Consider the following 26,508-nt stretch of genomic DNA (forward strand, 5'->3'; position numbering starts at 1 on the left):
TAAGTGATAATTTACACTTTTCATTGTGTTTTTATTTCAAACTGAGCAACTACATACAGTGCCTTGAAAATGGATCCTCCCCCTTTCTGAATCTGTTTCGTGCATATTTTTCACTCACAAAAGGTTTCAGATCATCAAACCAATTTTAATATCACACAGAGACAACCAGATAAATACTAAATGAAATGTTGATTCCAAGGCACAAAAAAATAAAAAATATCAAAACCTCTCTGGCCCTATGCAAAAAAGTAATTGCCCCCTCAACCTAATAGTAAGTTGGGCCACCTTTTGCAGCGATAACAGAAATCAGACATTTAAGATAATTGGTAATGAGTCTTTCACAACACTCTGGAGGAAAATATAAGACATTAGAATCAGAGTTCAAATTCATTGAGTCAGGTATCACACTGCTACATCTACTGTTCACCCCTGCGGGCTTTAGGTGAGTCAGCTAGTCCAAAATACACGTGAATGGCCAAGGTATTTTGAAGAGGTATAATTAAGAACATGAATGCGTGCACGCACACACATATTCAGGGTTCACCTTTTTCATGGCTAATTTCAAGCACTTTTTAAGGACTTTCAAAGCAAATTTTCAATTTCTCTAGCTTCATTAAAAACAAGAAATCCAGTGTGAATAATGTATTATTCAATTCCACAAACATATCTGCGATTTATGTATGACATTTTTAATCTTTCAAGTGCATTTATCAAGGAATGATGTGAAAGTTAGATCTCGAGTAAATCGTGACTATATTTGCGGATCAGAGCAATGCATGTGTGAATATTTTTAGACAAATTTCTCCCCAAATAGGTATTGGGTTAAATTATGTACCTTATGTTTTTAATTGAAGGTCCCATTAGAATTTACGACTGAGAAACGGTACTTTTAGTTTTGGCATAGTCTATAATAAATGTCCATAATTTGTATCTAATCCTTGCACTAATACACATTTCATAATGCCCTAGGAGGATGCAACTGTCCTCTTGGATGCGACCGGTAGGGGGCGATGAGACTTCATAGGACAATGCCATACAAACTAATGCCAGTTGCCCTTAATCACGAGGGAAGAAAAAATGTAATGGAAAAAACGAGCACCAGAGGAGTGTTGGTGTCATTTTAAAGCAGATTTGTTGTGAAACATGGCAGCAACTTCAAGCATTTACAAGGTCTGCACCCAAAATGTAAGCATCTTTTAATCCTTGAAAACACAACATAAAATTCAAGCAGTTTCAAGGATTTCAAGAAACTTATACAAACCCTGAATTGTTTTTTAACAGTAGCAATGGCTACTATGATGAATGGTCTTGGGTCATATAAACTGAGCACAGAGAAAAAGGGGAAAAAAGGACAGAAGATGCTTTGTTAAGTGGCTTCCATCAAGATGCCGAGGTAGAGGTCAGCTGAGATTTTGGGATGATCCACTTCCCAATGCCTCCAAGGCGCAAACGGTGCGGGACAAGCGGCTCAGGTCATCTTCTTCCGAGCTCAGCAGTGGAGGGCACACGGCATCCTGCATGAGCCGTCGGGAGGAAAGACGGACATAGCGTCAAATGTTGCTCAATTGGAAAGGAGCCCTTGCACACTCTAGACTTTGTGATACTCACAGTACTGGCAGATCCAGCTTCAGTAAAGCAAATATTGACACATTTGCAATGTAAGATTTTGATTCCCAAGTAAAAAGCAACACATCGAAGTCATTTTTTTAATAAATTCAGGAGAAGAGGACCAAAGTAACAAATATATTTATATACATTTGAAAAAAGATTCCGATAGAGTACAAGTATATTTCAAAAGGGATTTCGGGAAATGTTGCACTGTGGAAAACCAACATTTTGAATTTCACTCGGTACTAAAAATGCAAACAGGAGGTCAATAGAAAAGACAAACTGTAGAAAAAAGCAGCAGGAGCTAGGACAACAGGGCAAAACGTTTAACATTTGCCAGACGTGATACAAAACAATTCTTCAACGAGGCAAGTTAGTTGACATTGACTCCATTTGTGCAATAAGGCAACGCAGTCAGGTACACACAAACGGGCTCCTACTGGGGATGGAGGATCCAAGTCAGAAAATTGTAAAGACTGGAAAATCGGTCCGATCAGACAATCAAAGACATTGAGCAGAACAGGACTGATATCCGTTTTTCGCAACTCTCTGTGTGTGCTTTTTTTGTCATCCCTTTGAACTCAACATCAATGCAGACATGTTTTCTCGGGTGGTTGGTTAAAATGTGCTGAAAAAGCGATCGTGTCAGGTAGACATGTTCAAGCCCCTTTCAGGAAATCCCACAGGCCCTATTAAAGCCTGAAAAATCAATCACGTTTCCATCCCTGTTGAGACCTAGAATGGTGTGGAAATGTAAAATAAAGAAGGTAAACAAAGAAAAACTTTAAAATAAATACAAAAAATATATATATATCTATGTATTGTAATCACCTGTTCACATTTATACACTTAGCGAAGACTACTGTCATGTGATACATACACACACAAGAAAAATATATGAAAAATAAATTATTTAGAAACTAATGGATGGAGAGTATAATGAATTAAAGTATCGTTGCACTTTTTCCATCACAATAAATTCAGCCAAACAAGATCTTTCCTTTTTTGGGGAACTGTATCGCAGTATTGCCTCAATACGTCTTTTTTGTGGGGAGGGGGGCAATGTTCACCCAGATCTTTGACTTATATATATATGTATTAGTGTTTCTTTTGCACCTTGTAGTGTGGATGAAAGTCAAAATTATGGGAATCTGGGAGAAACTCATCTCTAATTTGTATGCGCTCCAACTTCCACAAGGTAAAAGCGATCATGTAGTAGACATTCACAGTTCATCTTCAGCTTATATGTCCCCTTTAAAATACTTCCTTGTTTTTTTCGAATCCCCAAACAGTGCAAAATTAAATTAAAAAAAACAAAACAAAGAAAATGTATGACAATGTCATCACCCTGTATAATTTGCTATAAACATGATGGATGGAGGACCTGTCGTGGCTTTCAAGGCATTTCAGTGTTTAGTGTGAGTGAGTGTGTGGTCTTAAGTGAGCAGGTAGTAGTAGAGGATGTACAGCAGCATCATGGCAGCGCAGTAGAAGAGCAGAAAATCTGCAGCCAGCAGCGGGGACTGCGGGGTTCCGTTCTCCCGGGCCAGCAAGGCCTCCACGCAGTGCAGCACGCGGGGCAGCTTACATACAAGCACATCAGAGCACACACACACGTCCGTCTGGACCAGCAAAAAAAGGACACAGAAAAACACCACAGAGAGAGTGTTAGACGTTGGGGAGGACAAAAGCTGGGATTGGACCATCAACTTGCGGAGGTTCGCTTAAGTCGGAGGTCCAATCATTAAGGGGAACACACACAACACTGAACCATTTAGGCTGCACGCTCATTTTTGAGATGCCTGATCGCCATCTTGTGGCTCCAGTACACAATTACAAGACAATTTGGAGCATATCACTGGTAGATGGTGTCAATTAGAGGTAAGATCTTGAAACCCAAGCCAGAGGCAGACCCAATTTGGATTTTGGACGGAATCGGGCCTTAATAGTCAATAATTCCATTTGGGTCGGGCTTCCTTTTCCCTGATGTTGAGGCGTTTTGAGGCCGTGAGTAGTTTTCGCCACGCGAGACTACGGTCAACAAAATACACAGAAATCGCCTTATCACAACATGTACTGTACTAAACTCTTACAATGTCAATTCAAATAACTCCTTCCTGTCTCTGTCTATTATCAACAAATCATTGTTTGTCTTTGTCTCTCTGCCTCTCTACCATAAATGGCTGCGCTAGAGCCATAAAGTGGTACTGCTGCTGTGGTCTATGGCCCAGACGGGCGGCCTTAAAATATTCGTGCCAATCCATAATAGGATCCATCAATGATGGAAAACAGTCGGTTAATGTTACCTCTGCAGACACAGAAATATGAAAGATTGCAATTGTTTATAGAGTCTTGTTAAACTTCGAATTCGTTACAAAAGATTTAATATGTTATCATAAACCACCTTTCCCTCTCAAGTCCTTACAAACAAATTATGAAATTTAAAGCTTGCTTCGGGCTCGGTCCTGCAAATCAAGTTTATCTGTCAGGCTCGGGCTGGGTCGGGGCTTTAATACCCGCGGGCCTGGGTCGGGCTTGACTCCTTAAAACTGATCTTACATTTAGTGCCGATCTTGCATGAATTCTTCTTTCATGAAAGATTTCAAATTGTAAAAAAAAATATGTATATTTTCCTACCTCGGGGACGCCTAGCCTGCGGCAAGCAGAAATGAAATTTTCCACGTTGAGTCGACATTTAGCTGAGCTCAGCTTGAGCTGAAATACAAAGACACGACAGTGTAAAACACAGAGCTTCATGTCGCAAAGGATCTGTGGACCCACCACTGCTGGCGAGGGAACGTGAATGATGGACACAGAGCGCGCTCGAACGCTGTTGACCAGTTGGCAGAGGACGACGCCGTCGGAAAGAGCCTCTCTCAGGTCCTCGCCCAGGCTTATTTTGAGCCGCGTCTCCAGCGTCTAAGGAGCAAGAGCGTCAGTGCATAACCCTGGTACGTTCATTTCCCAAACACGCCTGTTAACCCACTGACATTGCGAAGCCGTGTGGCATCAGCCGACTCTTCTTGTGGCAAGCACAAAGTAGTCCGGGTCTCGCTTTTTCTACTCTCGCCATCTGTGAAGCAGTGACGGTGCCATAAGCGAGGTTCGCTGAGCTCAAGAGTCACTTTAATTTCGGCGCTTACTTGCGGGTCGAACGTTGCTGCGGGATGAGGTGCGGAACAAGAAACTGTTGGGTTTCTGAATGGATGTCGATGGAGGGGATTTCTCCAAAGAGTTTGAGCCCTCTGCAACAGCACATTCATGTGTTTCTTTAATAATTTGTGCATGCAATAGCAGTCTGATAAATTCTGAAAATAATTTATAGTAATCCCTCTCCGTATTAGTTCACATTGCCGGTTTCCCGACTGAATTTTTATCTTACATTGTGTTCTGCATTCTGATTGGCTAAACAGTCACCTAGCCCTTTTCCTAGCTGTGCGTCGATAACGTTGCGGTTTAAGCTTTACGTAAAACAGCTTGATGAACTAAAATTATAAACATGAAAATCTTTTTCAATTTCAAGGTTTTCTAAAAGCCATCAGGTCAACAAAATGCTCTGAACCAACTGCGGCCGGGCCTAAAAGCAAAGGAACAAGCTTTCAATCGCCAACAAACCTGAACTAGGCTTAAAACACACTTCTATTCTATAGCATATAAATAACCTATATTTTATGTTGACAATATCTGTGTATTATTTTTTATTGCAACATCCACTGCAGCCTGGTCATCCTAGAAGGGGGATTACCTCATGTGCGGTCCCTTCTCAAGGTTTCTTCATTTTCCTCATGTTGAGGTTTTTGAGTTTTTCCTTGCCCTCATGAAGGTTTTAGATCAGGGGATGGTGTAATAATAGTCTGTGCAGCCCTTTGAGACTCTTTGTGATTAAGGATTGTACAAATAAACATGACTTGACCTCTCAACACAATAAAAGAAGGTAGAAACAATTCCCATAACTTCCACATTATGGCGACGAAATATCCTCTGCATATCATCAAATAGCATCTAAAAAATAGTTTTGAAACGTTCATAATTAATCTTAGTAAAATTATTTTTATTAAGGCCTTCTCAACAAAACTAGCAAAAATGTAATAATAATACATTGTCACACTAATAAAATAAGTGTATAATTTACTTTTTTGGACCGAATTATGATTTTTGCCTAAATAAGTGGATCGTAATCTTGATCAATACAGTAGTGCAATGAAGCAGCATGATTATTTTTAAACTCTTATTCGACAGTACATAAATTATTTTCCCCCAAAAAATGTTTAAAAGTACAGTACTTTAATTTCTTAAACAAATGCTTTAGTATTTAAATTGTGTTTGTTCTTTGGTTTCAATTATCGATAACGTTTTTTAATAGATGAATGAAGGCTTCTATCAAAGGTTTTGACTATCGCAGGCCCTTTTTTCGAACGCAACCCCTGCAAAAACGAGGGCTAACTGTGGATTTTTTTGCGAAGGATGACCTCAAGTTGTAAAAAATATTCAAATACATTTTTTAAAGTAATGTCCCTCTCATTTCTTTAAGTTTTAGATAATAAGGTCAAATATTAAGATCATGGTTCTCCAGACGACATGTTTCAAAGTACCTGTTCTGCTCCTGGAGCGTTGAAGAGGCTGCGTTGTGGAAGCAAATGGAGCAGCAACCTGTTCTGTGCTCTACAATTTAAAAAGATAAAGGTAAACACGCTTGCAGGTTTCTATCAGAAGCCACTGAGGAAGTTAGAAAATTCTACAACTTACTGGACATCTCGGACGGAGACCGCAGTGGGAGGGGCTGCTTGCTGGAAACTGGCCACTAGAGGGAGTAAGAAAGCCATTTAGAAACGTGCGAAAGCGCAACCGTGATCGACCTGCTTAAAGCTTGTCTTAACTCACTTGGAGCTAGGACTTCCTGTTGGCGCTGCAGAAGCCACAAGACTTCCTGTTCTGCTCAATGACTTCAACACGCTGCAATCATAGTCTTATATGTGTAAACGAAAAAACAACCTTTTCACAAATCAGTACTTGTGATTTCCGAGCACTAGGGTATGTTTTCCAAAGAGATTGGTTTAATATTAAACCACAGTGTTTAAAAGAAATGTGCTTGCCTGGCCTTCTCTCCTTGTTGCTGCTGCTGCTGGCGCTCCCGCTCCTGCCAAATGAGCAGCGTTTCAGGCCGACGACGCACTTCAGCAGTGGGACTGGAGGGAGACCGAGGAGACTGGGGGGCCTTGGGGGAAGGCAAGGATGGCACTGGCGCCGACGCGGCCAACTCAAGCTGAAGACTTGATCTGCATTGGAGACAACAATTAAAGAAACATTTGCACGCAAGCAAGCAGCAGCGATGAAAGCTTCATGTGGCCCATTGTGCTAAACAAATATAAAGAATTGGCCAATGATTTGCCTTTTCCCTTGGGTCGGCTCTCTGTTGAAAATATATTTCGCGCATCTGTCAACAGCAATAGTAATCAACTCCAAAAAAATCATTTTAGCCCTTTTGCCACCTTGCCTTTGACTTTCTGTGAGAATTTTACCCCACCCCATTTCCGACACGGAGACTGTAAAAAAAAAAAAAAATAAATAAAAAAAATAAAAAAAAAAAGGAAAGTTGACTGTGAGGGGCCGCCAATTCCAGGACAAGTGGAAATTGGAGTACCTTTTCACTGAAATCCAAAGCAACTGCCAAATTTGCCAAGAGACTGTGGCTGTTCTCAAAGAATCAAGAGGCACTGTCAGACTAAACATGCTAACTACAAAAAGCTAAATGGAAACGAACACTGTGAAAAGGCAAAGCAACTGGAAGCTGTTTTAAAAGCACAGCAGCGTTTTTTTCATGAAACGACGTGAGTCAAATGAAAATGCTACAAAGGTGAGCACTGCAAACCTTTCACTGAGAGTGAATTTATTAGAGACTGATCAAAGAATGCTAGACTGATTGACCCCCACACATTTTAAGCTTATCAAATCTGGCCTGTTTTCTGAAAAGTTTGGACACCCCTGGTAGAAGATCGAGCTTAAAAAAAATTCCAGCCCGACTCGACCCAGCTCGCAGGTATAAAAACCTGAACATGCCTGAGCCCGACCAATTAATTTGATTTGCAGGACCTAGCCCGAAGGAAACATAAAATTTCATTTTATTTTTGGGTGAGTACTTGGGAGGAGGAGAAATTAAAGCTTGACTTGAGGAACAAAATCCACATTAGGCAAGACTGTGTCAATATTTATGTCTTTTATATTTATGTGTGAGCAGAGGTTACTTTAAGCCACAATTTTTTGTCATTGACAGATTGCTTTTTAAGAGTTGATGAGAAAAATATTAAGGCCTTCCATCATTTTGACGGGTTGAAAATTGGGCCATCAACCACGGCAGCAGTACGTCCTTAAGAATCTAGTGCGGCACTTTAAGAGAGAGAAAGGCAGAGAGACAAATTACAATTAAACAATTAGAGGTGAGACCTTAGGCCTTGGCCCAAAATTCTGGTTGGCCGGCCCTAAAATCTCAATCATTGTCTGGTTGGGGCCCGGCTTTTCTCTTGCTGCCTTTTTTCAGTTATTTTTCTTTATGGAGGATCCACAAAGCGCAGCATGCATTCTTGTCAGCGCGTGCGCTCGTCAGCCTAAACCTGAACGTAATGATTTACATTTTAGGCCCGAGTCTAAGATCTTACTTCTACTTTTTACTCTGTAGACCTAGTTAATATTTAGTCAAACCAAATTAATATTTAGGGGAGTCGATTCCATTTCGAAAGGAGCCCTCACCAAACGTACAAAAAGTAAACATTGGGGAAAATTTTCTCACGAACAGCTGAAAAACAGTTAGCAGGGCCGAAGCCAGCTGACTGACAGGAGTAAGTGGTGGGAACGCTCGTTTATTGACTTTCCCCATCACCTCAAATATTGTGTCATGTCCGTTGACCAGCTAGCACACAAGGACACCGTTGGCTTGTCAACACAGTTGTAGGAAAGCATTCACAGCCACAGTCCTGCAGGTTTTCATTGGCTACCTCTCCTGACATGGCTAATTTATGAAAGGGACAACAACTTCCCAGGACCCCTGACAATCAAGACAGGACATACCGGTGAGGTGGAGCCTCCTTGTTGGGGGACGACAAAGTTCTCTCCTTCAGCTCCTGGACATCATTGACGCAATCAAGAAGAGAAACAGGATGTTGTGCAACGATCATCTTTTGACTCATACCAAGAGTGGCGTGGGCGGATCAGTCTTCATTTCCTCCTCCTCTCCTTCCGTCACACTGCCTTCGATGAAGTCCACCGGCCCGGCTAAGCGGCGCAATGGAGAGTGTGTAGGGAGTTTTGGTAAGGCAACAACAGTCGGGCCAAACATTGCAACTTAGAGGTCATGACTAGCCCCAAAAAGGGTCATATATTTCGTTTTTTTTTTAACATTTGTTACTGGATATTTTAGAAAGGTTTGATCTTCATTTGATTTTTTTTTTTAAATAAAGTACTTCGCAAGTGCGAGAACATAAACATGAGTAATTGCCAACTAAAGTAAGCTTCAATTTTGCAATGATTGAGCTTTGCCTAAAATAAATGTATTCAAATGAAATACAAAAAGCTCACGTATATCAGAATGAGTTTTTCATTCTTTCATCAATACAAGATGTAGATTGAGTACATTTTCAAATTTAAAAAAATGTTTTTATTTTGATGTCTGTCTGAGAAGAAATTAGGGCTCTCGCCACGCTCACCTCTGTTGGCTTGCTCTTCCTTATCTTCTTCCTCCTCCTCCAGGTTCCTCTGGTCCCGGCTGAGCTCAGAAATGCGCAGGGAACGTTCCGAGAAGTCGTCTGCTGACTAAACGTGCACTGGAGTGAGTACGTGAGTGTGTGAGAGAGTAAATGGCAGACGGAGCGTAGTCCTTGCCTCGTTCCCCGACCAGCGTTTGCTGCCGCTATCCACACTGTTGAATCCAGAATCCAGGCCTCCAAAGTGACCGGCGAAAAGCTCCTGCTCAGACAAACTACAGCGCGGGGAGATGGTTAGGGCCGGCGCACCGCGCAACAGGATAGCACTTGATAGGTAACTGACCAGCCGTTGAAGCCAGTGGGCCTCAGGTGTGTCTCCAACACCTCCTGGTTCCTTTTACACGCCTCCATGTTGAGATACTTGAAGATGTGATATTTCCCCTTAGAGCAGATGTGAGCAGGAGGCATCTGCAGCGGGTTGTTGTCCAGCCAGATGCTCTGGAGGTGCCGCAAGTGACGGTAGCACAAAGGCACTTTGGTGATGCGGTTGCAGGACACATCTAGCCGTACCAGCGGTAGCTCAGCCACTTCTGCACACAGGAGAAAATTTTCAATGCTGAGGCACTGGTAACTTTAAAGCAGGAGTTGGTAAACTATGGTTAGCGAGCCATATTTGGCTACTTTCCTTAGGTACCTATGGCTTAGATTTGCACAAATACTTATTGTAGCGTCTCAATTAGAGCAGATAGTTGCACGTGCAAAGCAGAGACTGTCTGTAGGGTTCAGTCCAGTATACATATATATATATATATATATATATATATATATATATGGCACAATTCTGACTGCAGTTTAAAGTCATGGTGTCACAACAACAGACCCCATTTTGGCTGTAAATTTCCAAAAAAATCCTCTATATGAAATCTCGTTAAACAATCTATGTTCACTTTTGATACACTATTTTATGAAAAGCCACATAACAATTTTTGAACACCCAGAGGCTCTTGCAAAGCACCTGGAGCAGTTAAGAGTGGGAGAACGGTAGGAGTCGGCGGAGCTTTACACAGGACGCGCGCACTCCTTCCCCTTCTGGCCCAACACAGTCCGCACTGAAGGTGAATACGTTGGTATCTTTGTTTGCAGTATTTGGTGACAAACATACAAAAGATCTCTGCTCGCACCTTCTTTTGAAACCCTTATTTAGACCAAGATGACAATCAAAATGAGCCTCAACATTCTTAAGTAACTGCGGGGGAAGGCAAATTTTAAGTGGTATATTTATATTCATATGGGACAAAGGTTCTGGCATCATTATAATTTTATAGATTTGATCAAATCATCAACAGCACACAGTGAAAAAAAATGTGCTGAAGATTTTGCTTTTGTCTTGAGAGAGAGGTTGGTGCTTTTTTTGTCTTAAAATATACTGTTTGGTGTGGCTCTTTATCTCTGCGTGGGGTTAGTTTACCTGCCCCCGTTTGAGCATAATATTTCTTGTTAGCCTTCGCCTCCTTTTAGATAGGCAATTGTGGATTTTCTTTTGTGTTTTTCACCCCATGTGTCAAGGCTGGTACAATTACGTTAACGTTGGGCCTGCTGAGGCCTTTCCTGTTTTGTTTGCTTCCGATTTACGCCCGTGGGCTGCCCACCGTGTGTTGGTGGGTTAGCCTGGCGTTAGTGCCGGTTTTGCCATGTTCCTTGGTTTATTAACAGCTGGCTTCAGTTTTGTCGCCATAATTGTTGCCAGCCTTCGTTGTTGGTTCCCATTTAGCCTGGCTGGTTGTTTGGTCTGCCAGCCTTGCGTTTTTTCACCAAGCTCGAGAGCGCCTTTCGTTGATATTTCCCGGTTAGCCCCTTGTTGGCGGCTTTCTGTGTGTGTTTTTTTTTTTCTTTTGCCAGTTAGGCCCTTTTTGGCTGCTCGCCTTTTCTAGTACCATTGCTGCATCCACCTAGGGCATTCTCCATAAAAACTACAAAACTTGGCTTGAAACACTCTTTTCGACTAATACGCAAAACAATATGGCGACTGGCTTGCGAGGCTGACGGTGTTCTTCAGATGACATTACAGTTCAAGATGGTAAATACAAGAAATTCTGTCTTCGGAAAATATCTGGAACATACCGAAGAAATATAAATAGATTTTATGCAAAAACCCCGTACTATTCCCTCACATTTTGCATGTACAAAAATTGGGGAATACCTTTAAGGCTTCCGCTAACCACCTCTGGAATTTCCTCAACGTACCTTCGGGCAAAGTGGCAAGCCGGTTTCTCCTCAGTCTCAAGTCCCGCAATAACTGGAGCTGGCCCACCTCTGGCGGCAAACGCTGCAGCTCATTACAGCTCGCATCCTGCTCATAGACAAAAAAACGTCAGGACGAAAACCAACAGACGGCCATTGGGCCGGCTTGGAGTGGGTGGATGCTACCAGCTGTCGGAGATGCGCCAGGGCCGAGATGGAGGCGGGCAGCGACGACAGCTTGTTGTTGCTGACGATGAGCACTCTTAGGAGGGGAAGCTCAAACACGGACGGGGACAGACTGGACAACAGGTTACGGCTGTGGATGCAAACGACAAGATTTTGTATTCTTGACGTGGTTGCAATCATTTTTACTCAATGTTGTCATTGGCGTTTGTATCACAAGTATTTTGGGGGACCAAACAAAAGAAAAGACAACAAGCTTATTCATAAGTGGTTTGTCTAGACGCAAAAAATGGTTAACCAACCAAACAAAACGTCAACTAATAGACAAAAGTTTGTCTGTTTTTATTAGACTTAACTTTCCAGACACTTTGGTTTGAATTTGTTCAGGTGATCACAAATATTAAATTTCAAAATGCTGATGCATGAATGGTAAATCGCGAATTTATTGTCGCCAAATAGTTTTTTTGTTGTTTTTTTTAATTTAGTCTTTAACATTATTTTATTTTTTAGAAAAAACTTTTGACTAGATATATATTTTTTTCAAGAGTAATTTGTTTTGGTTCCGTTTTATCTGAACTCATGAAAGGCAGGTACAGCTTGTTAGTTTTCAATAACTCACAATTATGATGGCAATAGAATTCAATTAAGCTACATTTTTGCTATATTTTCAGTCTGCAGTTCAAAGCTTACTTTCTTCTACATTGCCATTTGTTAAGTTTACACTTTAGCATTTCAGTAGACATTCAAAATAAGGAGAGAAGACATCAATGGATTTCGAACTTGCATGGAGAAATGGCATGAGGTGCTTTTACATAAGAGAATTACATTTCCCGTTTCTAGCGTCCCTCCATGGGCTCTTCTTTTTATTAAACCTTCAAAGTTAAAAATACACAGATCAGCATTAAAGGGTTTGGATATCAAAGAACAGCAACATAATTGACTGATAGTGACAATTGTATCAGTCAGAAACCAGAAAGCGCAATAAGAGTCAAAATAAAGAACTGGAACCCAATGAAATCCTTTTCACATTTGTCCAATATTGTAAACAGAATAAACCTATCACCGTTTGAATGTGATTCGTGGTTCGACCCTTGCTGCTCAGGACACGAATAGCCTCTTGGCAAGAGTTAACACTGGAATTTTCTGGATGTCTGTGTGTTCATACCATACCTGAGATTGAGGTAGGTGAGGGTCTGGAGGTTTCCCAGGCAGGGAGAGAGTGAGCGCATGCCATTGTGGTAGAGAATCAGCGTCTCCAAAGAAATAAAGTGACCGATCTCCTCCGGCAGCTCACAAAGACGATTTTTTGACAGATCTGAAATCAAATGAAGATTTTTTTACTCTTTTACTGTGTCTCCTGTAATTCCTTTACATACCACCGGAGAAAGCGTGCACACCACAAAGGTTATTTTGTATTTTATTTTGTTACCCAGTAGTTTGTTTTGCATAGGTTTATTTGTTCATTTGCTTAGACTTACACTTGGGTCAGTATTCCCTGAAAACAATAGATCTATATGGGCTCTCATCAATAATAATATTGTGCTTTACAAACCTCAACAGTATCCTAAGTCCTTTCCTAAAGCCACACATACACCTGGTGCCAACTGCGTGCAAGGCCACCAGGGAGCGGCATTTTGCTCTGGCGTCAGGTTTGCACAGCCACACTTTTTGGAAAAAAGCAGCACTGCCCAAATGCGTCAAGTATCAAACATGTTAGATCATTTCTGCACTCTGTTGCCAAATTCCTCTTGTGTGTGGGCCACTGGGGAAAATGGTGAGCCGCCATTTTTCACAACGTGTCCACTATAAATACCAAACGCTAAGAGGACGTCTGGAAACATTTCCGACATCCTACTGAGAGGAGGTATTCCCCTAGTGGGAGCTGGCTACAGTCAAGAACACACACTTACATTCTTGAACTGATGTGTCGCAACATCTGTCGCTGGGAGTCATTAGGTGACCAAACCCCCCCAACTCCAACTCCTAATGTTGAGCCCCAATCAAGGCAGCAACGGGTACCAATGTTATAAGTCTTAGGTATGACTCGGCCGAGGCTCGAACCAGCGACTTTCCTAACCACATCCCAAAGGCCACCGAGCTAGTCCAAATATACAGTGGGACCTCGCTACTTCGCGCTTCAACGTTCGCGGGTTCAGAGCTTCGCAGCCTGTAATAGTTGAAAAATAAAAAATAAAAATAATATCAATTTTAAAAAAAATAATAATAATAACGAAAAATATCACATTAAAATTAGAAATTACATTATTTTACAAAATTTGAAAACAAAATATTCAATTGGAATTAGTAATTGCATCATTTTACAAAATTTTAAAACACAACGAAATGCACGTATACGCTAAGCTCATTGGCCAGCACTCACTGAATACTCGACTCCCCATTGGCCCATTCACTACAGTAGACCACGCTTACCTCGTATACAGTACAGTACTGTACGCTTCTCGCCATAGCTCGCAGTTAGTTAGCCTTTTTCTCGAGGTGAATTTTTAAGTCTAAAAGTTTTTTAAAGCCCTTCGTGATGCCTCCCAAACGCTCTTTATCCCTTGGTGCATCTAGTGAACCGAAGAAAAAGCGGAAGATGTTGACGATTAACGAAAAAAGGGAGTTTATTGGACAAGTTGAAAGCAGGAAATAGCTACGGGAGCGTAGCCCGACAATATGGCCTGAATGAATCCACGGTACAGTACATAAAGAAGGAAGAGAAGAACATCCGCAAAACTGCTGCAATATCTTTCACGAAAGATGCCAAAAGGGTTGTAAACACCCAGACTAAGACCATGGTGCGAATGGAAAATGCACTGGTTATTTGGATCCACGATTGTAGGGCGAAGAAAATCAGCTGGATGCAAACCTAATCAGAGGTTAAAATAACTTATTGTAAGAGGTAAATTCAATTTTGTTTTATTGTTTAACAAGAATCTCTCTCTCTAACCGTATTCCTACGAGGCACCTAATATTACACACCGTCCCTTTAAGCATTTTCACCAGCAGATCAAGCAATGTCACAATTTATACATCGGAATTGAACAGCAGGGGAATTTATCTATCAAGCACGCTGCCGTTTCCTTTTGGTATCATCCAAGTCATTGTCCAGTGGAGTTCCCCTTAATCCTCAAGGAACTGTGACAATCTAATGCAATCTGGTCCGATACAGTGACAACCATGACAACAGAAAAAGACGACTTCTAACGTTTGTGTTGCAATATGAGCCTATTCTCCACAGAATTATTCAATATAGGGTGTTAAAAGTGGCCTGATGATGTTGTTTTTACACAAGGCAGTCATTCGCCTTTTATTCCAGAAAGTAATAAAATGTGCTTGTCCTCGTCATAGCTATGTGGCTCTGTGGTAGTTGTCATCTTGATTGGTTACATGATCTTAAACTACGGGACTTAGACAACTAGAATTAAAATTTAAAACAGAGGCGCTGAAACCAGGGCCTGGTGCGCGGGGGACAGTGCCATAGGCGTTCTGAAACCAATGGCTTCGATCGCCAAATTCGCCACGCTAATTGCATAGACTTTGCGCATGGGCTTAAGATAAGACACACCAGAAGGCAAACATTTGCAGTTGCTCAAGACCTGATTTGAAAGCTATTGCAAGAAGTCCTCTGGCTCTAAAAGCCCTATTAGCACCAAGCTTTCATCGACATAGAAGTAAATGAACAGCAAACTGCCCAGCAGCAGCTTATTGATTTGTTTTTTGAAGCGGCATGGCTTGAGGAGCACTGTTAAAAAAAAATGCATAGAAGGGGAAGCTTGCCTGGCTAGCACGGATAGAGATGGCATACAGTGACCGAGCATGTACCTTAGCCGTCCCATACCGGCGGCTGATACGCGCGAACAAAAGGTGGGTTGGGGGCGGGGAGCGCCAGCCCCACAGGGGAATTGAAGAAAGCAGCCTTCTGCCATCTAAAAATTTGGCCTAAGGGACATACAAAGGAGGACATTCAATCCAGAATTTGGTTTGTCTTTTTCAGTCAATTTCAAGTTAGAGAACTAATTAGCTTGAAAAAACACTCAGTCTTTCTAGTCAAGAATTGTCCCTAATGTTGGCATTTAATTTACTTGGTTTTTTTTTTTTGTCTTATTGCTCTGTAACATGAAAGATGAACATCTGTGTAAAGTGATGCTCATGCTAAGATATTATCACACAGTTGTTCTCGTTCCGGCTCTACTGCACGGCATCCATTGTGTCGGTCAAGTGGGCGGGGCAGGCTTTAGCTACATGCCTGGAAAGAAATGTGGTTGAGATTGGCCAAGGCAGCAGTTACCTGCCATTGACACATTTTTGCTCACAGGTCAGGCAAAACCCCAACGTGGTTGACATTGCTAACGTTTGACTGATCTGGGCACTCAGCAACCGAACAGTGTAAAGTGATGAGTCCTGCGGTGGTAAAAAAATGCAAACTCTGCCATGATTCAGCAGGACACAAGCAGTCTGGAGACAAAATGCCAGCAGTGCTGCCAAGGTGTCACTGCGGGAACAAATGCCATTTTGGCACATTCAACTGTTAGTGAGTGACACATGATCATTGTTTAAGCTTGATTCATATTTACAAGAGGTCCTCTTCACATGAACATGCATTCTTTCAGCCGGCCTTTGTCTGGCCGTGTTTCCTTTTCTTTTTATGTGGGTCATGGGACAAGGGAGTATTACGCTGCACCGTCCCACAAGAACAGGGACAACCTTCCATGTTGAGCCACGCGAAGGGAAGTCCCATAGTGGAGGAAAAGCCAGAACAGGATTTTTCTGTCCTCTGACAAAAAAAGATGGGATATTTCTGTCTTTTGAATTACTTTTTTCAGCCATTCACATCAGCCTTCCTCATTGGCACACATACAAACATCAGTAATTTTAAAGGTACAGCTTTCTGGGGTTCTACGTCTAAATGTCAAGTAAAGTCCACTTCATTTGTGCAGCCCTCATCTTCAAAGCTTCACATAACTTTATAGCCTGGCAAATACTTTTGGGTGACCCATAGTCTTGAGCATTTTCTTTTGCCTCACTTGAATAAACATAATTGCATTCCCATGACAATAGATCTCAATGGCTCACCAAGTTTTTTCCCCATCTAAGGTTTTAAGAATGTCAAATCGGCTAAAAACAATGTTTAAGAAGTTACGCCCATTTATTAATAATATAGGATATGATAACCAAGTATTTTTATTTTATTCTGAATTTACAGTGTGCAATGAACAAATTTGAACATCCAATCTACAAAGCATGAGTGCTTAGTTTCAACATAAGACACTTTTTGCTGTATTTCAGAATTTTTAAACATTTCTGATTCTTCTTTCGGACTAAGGACTGGATTAAACAATTTAATATTGCTTGCTTTAAGGCAGCACGGCAGACGAGTGGTAAGTGTGCCCGCACAGTTATGAGGTCATGGGTTCAAATCCAGCTACCAGCCTACCTGTGCAGAGTTTGCATGTTCTACCCGTGCTTGCATGGGTTTCCTCCGAGCACTCCGATTTCCTTCCACATTCCAAAAATATGGATATCATGTTAATTGTCCAGTCATAATTGTCCCTAGGTGTGAATGAGCGAGTAAGGGCTCTTTCTCTGTGTTCCCTGCAACTGGCTGGCAACCACTTCAGAGTGTTTCTTGCCCACTGCCCGAAGTTGGCTGATATGGGCTTCAGCACCCCTGCGACCCTACTGAAGACAAGTGCTGCAGATAATGGATGTATGCATGTTTGCTTTGATCTTGTACACATAAAATCCAAGACGGTATTGCAAATCTTTAAAGCAAGATTTGTAAGGCAGAATTGTGTGAGGGGAAAAAACAGCTGGGTTGTGCACTCCTTCCACATCCATAACAATTCAATTTTCAAGACCTTAAGGGTACAACATGAAGAAAGGAGAATCAAAGCCTGCCTCGATGCACTGCTGAATCTAAATAGTTTGGGAAACATATTTAGGTATCCATTCTACTTGTATCTGTTGTACTTATGTGATACCACATTGAGCAAAAATTAAAACGTAATTGTGTCACTAAGACTCTATATCAGCACCATAGAGGAGTTTAGTACTAGCGGTTGTATCAGACAACTAAAAACATTTCTTGGCAGGTTTCAATGGATAGATCAACCTAATATAAGCTATTATTTTGTGTTTTGTGAGTTTGAAATTATATCAAATTTACCGATCTTAGTTTGCAAGTACAATACAATCTTCCTCAGGCACTTTTTGGCAGGGTGAATTCATGTCAAGTATTCTGAGTGCACGCTGTACTACAAGCATGTACAGTATCTTGGCCAAAGAGCATTTAAGCGAAGAAAAATAGCGCTGAGTGATGTTTAACTGGACAGAAAACCACGGAGTGTTATGTCCTTGGCCAACAAATCCCTTTTGACTTGACTTCCTCCCACACACTAGCATTTTCACCTCCTCTTCCTTGCAAAGCTTTGACTCCCTTACTGACGTGCGGCTCAAGGCAATAGCTAAAGAAATACAGTACATAGCACACTGTTTGCATCACAAATCCACGTGAAGGAGCAAACTGATATTATATTTTGCAACCCAGTCCTCTTAGAAGCAAGCGCAAATTTTAGACCAATGCTTTTAAAACAACTTCATATTTAAAAGTAACATTTTTGTCCTTTAATACATACAAGAAATGTATTTACAAACATGCACTTCTGAAATATGATCAATGACTTAAAGGAGATGTACGAAATTTGGAACTCTCTCGCAATCTCCTGTCTCATGTCATCATTGCAGTGCGTGCTTTTTCTCAGGCACACTCAAATAAACTCTTCCTTCTTCATCTTTCTTGGGGTAAGGGTAGGCGTTTTGACTACTTGAAGCTAGCCTTTGCTTAATTTCACCATTTTTTTGTTACGCGAACAGATATGAACAAAGCAAAAACCGTGGGGACGAGCATGATGTCGCTATTCATCATTCCTTCATTCCTGGAACCTAATGTGTTCCGTCCAAACGGCTCTGAGGAAAGTAAGACACTGTAGTAGGCGCAGTGGAAAATAAAGCATAAAGGCTCTCTGAACTCAGTTGAGTATTGTTACCAAATACTTAGTAAATAAAACATTCTACTTTCGACTTTTAAAGGACGCCTAAAACAACACACCCCACCTTTAATAAATATTAAAACCAACGGCCTTTACTTGCTAGTTGGTTAGTCTTTTCAGATAGCTCAAAATCTCAATTTGCCCTCAGAAACAGCAGCACAGTGTCTATTCTGCCACTTTTATGTCTTTTGAACGCTATCCAATTTTATTGAGAGCCCTTGTTTTTCCTTTTGCGAGGCTAAAATGTAATCATACAGTTTATTACACCGCCACACAGTGAAAAGTGAGAGACATGTAAACAGATGGCGGCTGTGGTGAGACGTCTCGATTGCCGTGGCAACAGCAATCGCACAGCCGAGCTGTGAAAACACAGTGGCCACCCGCCACAGAGAAGAAAAATTAAACGTCATCGGTGATGGGCGCAGCCGTACGCTGCATAGGGGTAAGCGGGATTGTGTCTAGCCGCCTAAGCGGAAGCCTGGCTTGAAAACCGGACCCTTGCAGGGAGCTTCACCGATCACCATGGTTACTTAAGACCCACGGAGTTTGGCCTTTCTACTTTACATCTAGTGCTGACACACACAAACAGCAGTCAGTGATTTTCTTTGATTTTCACCGTGTTTGGGACAGGAATCTAAAGACCAATAAGTACCGCCTTCAATGCGGCCTTTCGCCAGTCAAGCAAGTACTTGTGGGCGGACTGCCTTCACTCGGGTGACTTCCCGTGGGACTGAGGAGGGGCGAATCGTCCATCCCCCACATACACTTTCCACCAGCTGCCATGGAGTTTTGAAATGCTTTTAAAATGCAAGTCACAGGCTGAATCATCAACCAAAATAACATTGGTATGATTGCCAAAATGGCCAGACAGCCATCTTGGTGCTTCCAGGGTTAACCACAAACACACTCAAAAAATATCTTTTTTTCTTTTCTTTTTACACTGCACCCCATCCCAAAATGACACACTTCAACATAATCTCAGTGCGTGGCATGTTCACTACAGCCAGACAACTCAAAGCAGAAGTGACAAATGAGCTGAGGCTGTAGGAAATCAAGCAGGCTGCTGCATTGGGGCGCTCATGCTCTCACTTTAGCCCAGGAGTTGCCACACTATAGGCCACGGGCTGAGTCAGGCCCGCCAACGTATCAATCTGGCACGCAAGATGATGCTGAGAGAAGGATAAGGAAAAAAATGAGCCGCTTCTCATCAAACAATGACATGCAGTTTTAAATATGTCCACTGTAAAGGTAAAGCGCTCGTCTTGGGATAAAGAGGTCACAGGTTCGATTCCCAGCTCCTCCGTGTTATATGTCAAAGTGTCCTTGGGCAAGACACTGAATCCCGAATGCCTGTGATAGCATGTAGTTAGTTGCCTTGCATGGCTGCTATGGTTAGTTAGTGTGTAAAAAGGAAAAGTGTGAAGCACATTGTAAAGCGATTTGGGAGATCTTCATTGACTTGAACAGCACTATACAAATGCAGACCTTTTACATTTCACGGGATGTGGCCAAAGCCACCCACCACCCCAAATCACCCACTGTACCTGTATATGCTGACCACCATTTATAAAACGGAGACATTAGTGGAAACTCCCATCCTGATGTTATTATATTTAAAATTGAATTATTTGTTTAAGGCAATATGATGGCACTCAACTCTATTGGCTTGGCTTATGTTGTATATTTTCCATATCAATTGCAGAAGTATCAGATCTAAGACTCTCAATCAACATAAACAAAAAAATGCAATATATAAATCAGCTATATTAAGATAAGATCATATTTTATTCATCGCACAATGGGGAAATTCATTTCGCTACAGCAGTAAGACAAATAATGATCTCTTACGCTCATCCCCTGTGCATTTTTTTAAAAATCAATTCCACTCAAAAAGCTTGCTGTCCCCTGCTTTAGCCACAAAGTGCAATACAGATGGAAACAAATCCTACAATGACCCTCACAAAAAACACAAGATAATAATTTATAATAGACCGTTCTTTCAACTCTCCAATGAAAATTTGATTTGGCCTTTCTCGACATGGAATTTCGCATCAGTTGGCCATGATTGGTGAGTGACTTACGAGTCAGCCGTTGGGATCCATTTAAATTTGGGAATGCTGCTACCTCATAGAATCCCTGCATGTAGAAAAGTTTCTCTATCAGAAAAGATATGACATATTAATAATAAACCGCTTTGACCGCAGGTCTTAGTAGTTTTGTATAAATACAAACTGCATCAACCATCTCTGCATCATTGTTTTGTTTCTAATTAGCTTGGCAGGAAAACATGTTTGTGGAGAAAAACAAACCACCGCCTTTATTGTGTATTACTTTGTGCTGGCTTTGTCACTGTAACAGGACACCTTACAAGTAATACAACATAAAAAATGCCTCTCCTCGTCTGCAGTGAATTCCAAACACAAATATCGCTATCAAAGTTAGTCCGGGAGCAAAGATATTAGATATGTATGCTTCCATAGTAGACCCTTGATAGTTAGTCCAGCCTGAGGATGGATGGCACATACTCATCAAACAGCAAGTGTGCCAAAGAAAAGCACACAGTAGTGGGTGTGCGTTGAGCGTAGAAGGCCCGAGCTTTGTTCGCCTCTTCGCCAGAAGCGTCTTTTTGCGTGCGTGTGCACCAACCTCTGACCTTCATGGAGCTGAGAAATAGTCAGGAGGGAGAGAATAAAGCCGGAAGGAGGGGGCTTATTTTTAATCACACACACTTTTGGGCTTTCTCGGCCCTGCCTTAACTTGATCTGAGACAAAGACAAAAGTAAACCCCTTGGAAAAATGTCTAAAAGGCCAAACCGTAAATGTGAGCTTGTGTGCTCTGCCTCTTCGCCCTAGTTGAATGGACACCTGTCTTGTTATGAGCAGATGGTCATAATTAGCTAAGGACAGCGGGTGCTGCATTAAGTCAGGGCAGAGCTGAAGATTGATTTCAGTCAACCTGGACGGCGTAATCCCTCTCTTTTCGCACACTGCCTCGAGAATGAGGCCCGCCAGATTCCAACTATTTGCTGTCCCTCAAATTGTTCAAACAGAAACAGATTCACATTATCGGGAGAAAAGTATGATTCTTGGAAACTATCATGAATGAATAGGCAATAGCAGTACTTATCAACTGGCCTGACTTAGGAAACCACCAGCCCACCCTAATTAAAAGCCGCAACCCGAATCAGATTTTTGGAAGGAAAGGGATTGTGCAGTTTAAACAAGGTATAGTGGACATCCAACAAAAATGACCTATTTTAATAATATTCCCTTTAAAGCTCAATTATCTGCATTTTTAATGAAATCCATAACCCTTTACTTCAGTGGCTTTGTCTTCAAGATAATAAAATCCATATCTCATATATTCTCCTCTGTATTTGCAACATGAGTAAACAGATGTTATCAGTCTATTTCTGTAAGTGTGAAATTGGGGGTGTCAACTATTATATGCAGGGAATTATCGCCATACGTTATTATTTTCCTTTCTTAGCATTATTTTTCCAAGCCAAAAGTCTGCAACCCACAAAAAAACGTGTCCACAAGCCACTTTTGGTTCCAGACCCACCAGCTGAGAAAGACTGATCTTTGGTGTGGGGTGAAAAAAATTAACGTATAGCTAAAAAAAAAAGCAATGCAGTTACATAAATGTATAAAACAAAATAAAAACACTCAAAAAAATAATTTTTGAAGGAGAGTCCCAAAGAGGGCAAACAGAGGGTACCGTACGCGTGCAGACCTGGATCAACATCTGTCCATGTACTTATTCAAGCCTTGCTGTTTTACAGCAAACAACGAAAATGAAGATTTAAAGAAAAGCATTCGCCAAAAATTACTCAGCCGTCAACATTGAGCTTACAATCAGTCATGAAGTGCCCACCTTTAATTACGACACAGTGAAAGAACGTTTGTGTTAGGTGCTATCGATGTCTGACTAATGCAGGTTTTGTTTAGTTTTTAAAACACTGGATTCTAAAGAACTGGTGTGAGATTAACTTGGCAAAGCAGTATGTGTGACAGTCCTTGAATACAAAAGGGTGAATTCGCACAGGCACCAGACAAAATAGCTTTGCCTCCCATTGAACACATCTACAGTATGTATATCAGGGGTCCTTGAACTTATTCCACACAACTAATCTTTCCTCTGATGAGGGGACAGGGGCAGTTTGTAACAGAAAAAGTTAGATGATTACAGGAATGCCTAAATTTAAAAGTTTGTTTTCCAGAAAGCCACAATCAAACAGCCTTCTTTGGATTCTTCACAGTACAAAAGTCAGAAAATAATAACTATATGAAGTAAATAATAACCAAATAACACTTTGTGGGTTTGTCATTGAAATATACAACAAAATTACATTAAGTCAAGTCAAGTCAAGTCATTTTTATATGTATAGCCCTTAATCACAAAGAGTCTCAAAGGGCTTCACAGGTTATTACACATAAGCAGTTTAGGTTATTCATATGCTATAGAGTAGAAGTGAGTTTTAAGCTTAGATTTAAACATTTCTACTGAGGTTGCAGATCGGATCTCAGGGGGAAGAGGATTCCACAACACCGGTGCCCGGATGGAGAACGCTCTCGAACCTGTAGTACTTTGATGAAAGATATTGTGATAGAGAGATAAAAACCAATGTTTTATACGTCATATACGATCTATATCACTGGTAGTCCAGTGTAAGAGTTGATGCAGGCACTCTCACTGTAGCGACCCAGGTTTGGATCTCGTTACACCAAAACGTGCACCCAAGCTTTGGGTTATTTTTTTATTTAAAAAAGAAAATGCGCGTCACAATACTCTCTGGTATTTTTCAGGGGGCCGGTGTTGTGCCAAAAAATGTGCCTGATGCGTGAAATGTCCCTCCTAATGGGAGCGTGCGTAGGTCACTTTTATTTGTTGGTGACTTTGATGACTAAAATAAAGTCGTTATCTTGCAGCTGGCACACATTTTGTGCTATTTTGGACTGTAACTATCTATGATCTGTGTTCTTTTTGTGCTAATGGGCTGCTATAAACTGACATTATTTCTGCCATTATGTCTCAACAATGCACGCGCAGCTTGGCTGCGTCATACTCGTTAATGAACATGGAAAGGGCTCTAGGCGTTGGGTAATGATCGAGTTTAATACGGAAGAGTAAAAAAGAAAGTACTGTATGTATAAAAACAGAAAAACTAGCCAAATTTGGCCTCATTTTTATGATACTGCAGAGTACATTTAGTATTTCAATCAACTGATGATCGTTTGCTTTTTCTTTTACTTATTTTGTATCTTATGAATGTTTTTCAGAAGATCTTGTCTAAATGTGTAAAAATAGGATTGTAAATAGTTAACTGTTTTCCATTTGATCATTTAGTCATAGCACTAAAGAGTTAATATTATAAATCTATGTCTTATTGTTTTGCATTTTTAGAGATTTTGTGTTGTTGTTCTACTAAATCTGTTAAGTGTGCAAGACACTAAAATATTTTGTATTTTTTCATTTTTTTTGTAGATGTCAGAATATTTTAATGTGGATTTCATGTGTTTTGCAGGGATCCCTGCAAAACACATCAAAATTATTTATCACTAAATAATTTTGTGTACAAAGTTTTATTATTATTGCTAATATAACATTGAAAAAAACTCTGAGGATCCGTTTGGGAGCTGAGCCTAAAGAGCCTGTTTTCTAAATTGAGCTGTCCTCTTGGAAATGACCAGAAGGGGGAGGTGACGCTTCAGATGACAACAACATCATGATAAGGCGCCAGAGCAGGCGTGCCGGCGTCATTGTCACGTACTTTAAAAAGAAATCCTCATCTTCATTTATTGCATGGTCTAGAGTCAGATTGACAAGAAGCACGAAAAGGGGGCAACAATTTCAAGCATTGTCGAGCTCTTTGAAAACATAACATTAATATTCAAGCATGTTCAAGGATTTCAAGCACCCGAAAGAACCCTGTCACTGAAAGAACTTTGTATCTCATTGTTTGGGGAATGTAGTGTTTTCTGTAGTGCAGTGGTGAGCACATTCGCCTAACACGCGAAAGGTCCCCAGTTCGAAAGGCTGTACTTTCCCATGACACACCACAGGATATGGGGCCCCTAGGGCCCTCGTCGTAACGGGATCCAACCCCAACCAACCAATCAATAGAAAAGAGCATTTGCACCTTTTATAAATATCACTTTTGAGCAAGTTGAAAATATTTGCTTTGGGGAAATGAAATGGGGGCAATTTTTCGGCACAACACCTGTCGTTCCTAATGTGGAGGCGGGCCGTATCAGGAACCGCGGGCCGTAGCTTGGGGACCTTTGATGTCCATGAAGTAAATTAGCCGAGGGAGGCAGGATAATGATTTAGTAGATTTGTTTTTATTTTTTACGGGACATTATTTATGCATAGTAGCGAGTCCTCAGAAGAAGAAAAAAATTAAATCCAGGTAAGTGAGATGAGAGGATCCGTCATTGTTGGACCTGGAATCACTTTTTAGATCAATTCCTTTTGACACAAGACGTTTCGGGAGGAAGACCACATAATCAGATATCTAATCAAAAAGAAAACAAGGCGAAACGCCAACTTGCCTGCGTGCGTGATATCGGACAAGTCGTAGTTCCTGGCGCTGCGGGGGAACTCTTTGAGTTTACGGTTGGCTAAGTTGAGAGCCCCGCTGGCGGCGGCTTCTTCCAGAGCTTTGTCCACACTTCGGCTGGCTGCGACGGTGGCCGGCAAATGGGCTCCATCCCCGGCTGCGGCCTCCATCAAACCCTCGCCGAGGGAGGGGAAGGGAGGTAAGGCAAGGCAAAGCGAAGGGCTCGTCTCTTCGCTTGCTTGCCAGTGGCAACCTCCTCAGTTCAGGGAATCGGACTACAAAAGGGTGAACATGGTGGCGGCGCAAATCCGATGAAAAAATATTAAACCCTCATTTCGGCCGTCGAGCGACATAATAGCTCGCAACGGGATACCGCTACGCCGAGTGTAGAAAAGTGGAGAGAGGAGAACTGTCTGTCAATCTTCCAGGAAGTGGCTTCCTGTGCGCTTGTGTTGCAACAATAACACCGAGGGCGGTGTTTTTCTTCACATTAAAAGCTCAAAACGCATCATCTCGAAAAAAAATGGCATTTTTCAGAAGTCAACACCCCCTACTTCAATTATTTATCTTCTAAATACACGGAATTTAAAAATATGAATAGAATCGAGTGCTATTGCAAATGGTTGGATTTTACTGATATTTACTTTGAATGTACTCCCCCCCAATACAAGCCCCTCGAAATGATGCTACGGTGGCCTAAAAGTGCACAATAGCATTCTGTATTACGCACTTTGTCGGAATGGTAAAATATTTTATCCATTCATTATCTGTACCACTTATCCTCTTTAATATTGAAATATGTCATTGCATGTATATAGTCATAATTGTGAGAGTTTTCCAGTAATACTTTTTTCATCCTTTTAATAATCACACTTTGAGACTGGGAGGTCGGTGGTTCGCGCCCCGGCCGAGTCATTCCTAAGACTTAAAAAGTGGTCGGCGGCGCCCTCTGTTGGCTGTGGCTGCATCGGCTCGCTACAACGGGTCAGGTGCAATCGACATTTCGTTCTGTGTACATTGTTACACAGAATGACAATACAAGGAAATTATTATTATTATTATTATTAATATTGTAACTTTTATATATTTGTATATTTTATTGTGGTAATTAAAGGTTTGTCTTGGGTAAAAACGCCATTTATTTAAAAAAAAATTGATTTGGGTGAT

At 41.3% G+C, this 26,508-nt stretch overlaps 1 protein-coding gene across 2 annotated transcripts; it reads right to left on the reverse strand.

Moving 5' to 3' along the window:
* lrch4 (leucine-rich repeats and calponin homology (CH) domain containing 4) lies at positions 1-25,761 on the reverse strand. 2 transcript variants are annotated; one of them, XM_088347635.1, is made up of 18 exons: positions 25,334-25,761; positions 12,897-13,041; positions 11,730-11,859; positions 11,547-11,652; positions 9,646-9,892; positions 9,481-9,577; positions 9,306-9,411; positions 8,792-8,874; positions 8,671-8,723; positions 6,702-6,884; positions 6,490-6,561; positions 6,355-6,409; positions 6,201-6,270; positions 4,752-4,853; positions 4,599-4,681; positions 4,390-4,527; positions 4,246-4,323; positions 1-1,514 (listed from the first exon to the last, which is right to left on the reverse strand). In XM_088347635.1, the coding sequence occupies exons 1-18, from the start codon at positions 25,509-25,511 to the stop codon at positions 1,401-1,403; spliced, it is 2,040 nt and encodes a 679-aa protein (XP_088203761.1). In that variant the 5' UTR covers positions 25,512-25,761; the 3' UTR covers positions 1-1,400. The 2 variants fall into 2 exon arrangements, with proteins under 2 accessions (XP_088203761.1, XP_088203760.1); XM_088347634.1 differs by lacking the exon at positions 1-1,514 and adding an exon at positions 1,693-3,230.
* Between the last annotated feature and the right edge of the window lie 747 nt (positions 25,762-26,508).

The sequence above is a fragment of the Urocampus carinirostris genome, chromosome 11 (genome assembly GCF_059441175.1).
Source record: "Urocampus carinirostris isolate Australia breed hairy pipefish chromosome 11, RoL_Ucar_1.0, whole genome shotgun sequence".
NCBI lineage: Eukaryota > Metazoa > Chordata > Actinopteri > Syngnathiformes > Syngnathidae > Urocampus > Urocampus carinirostris.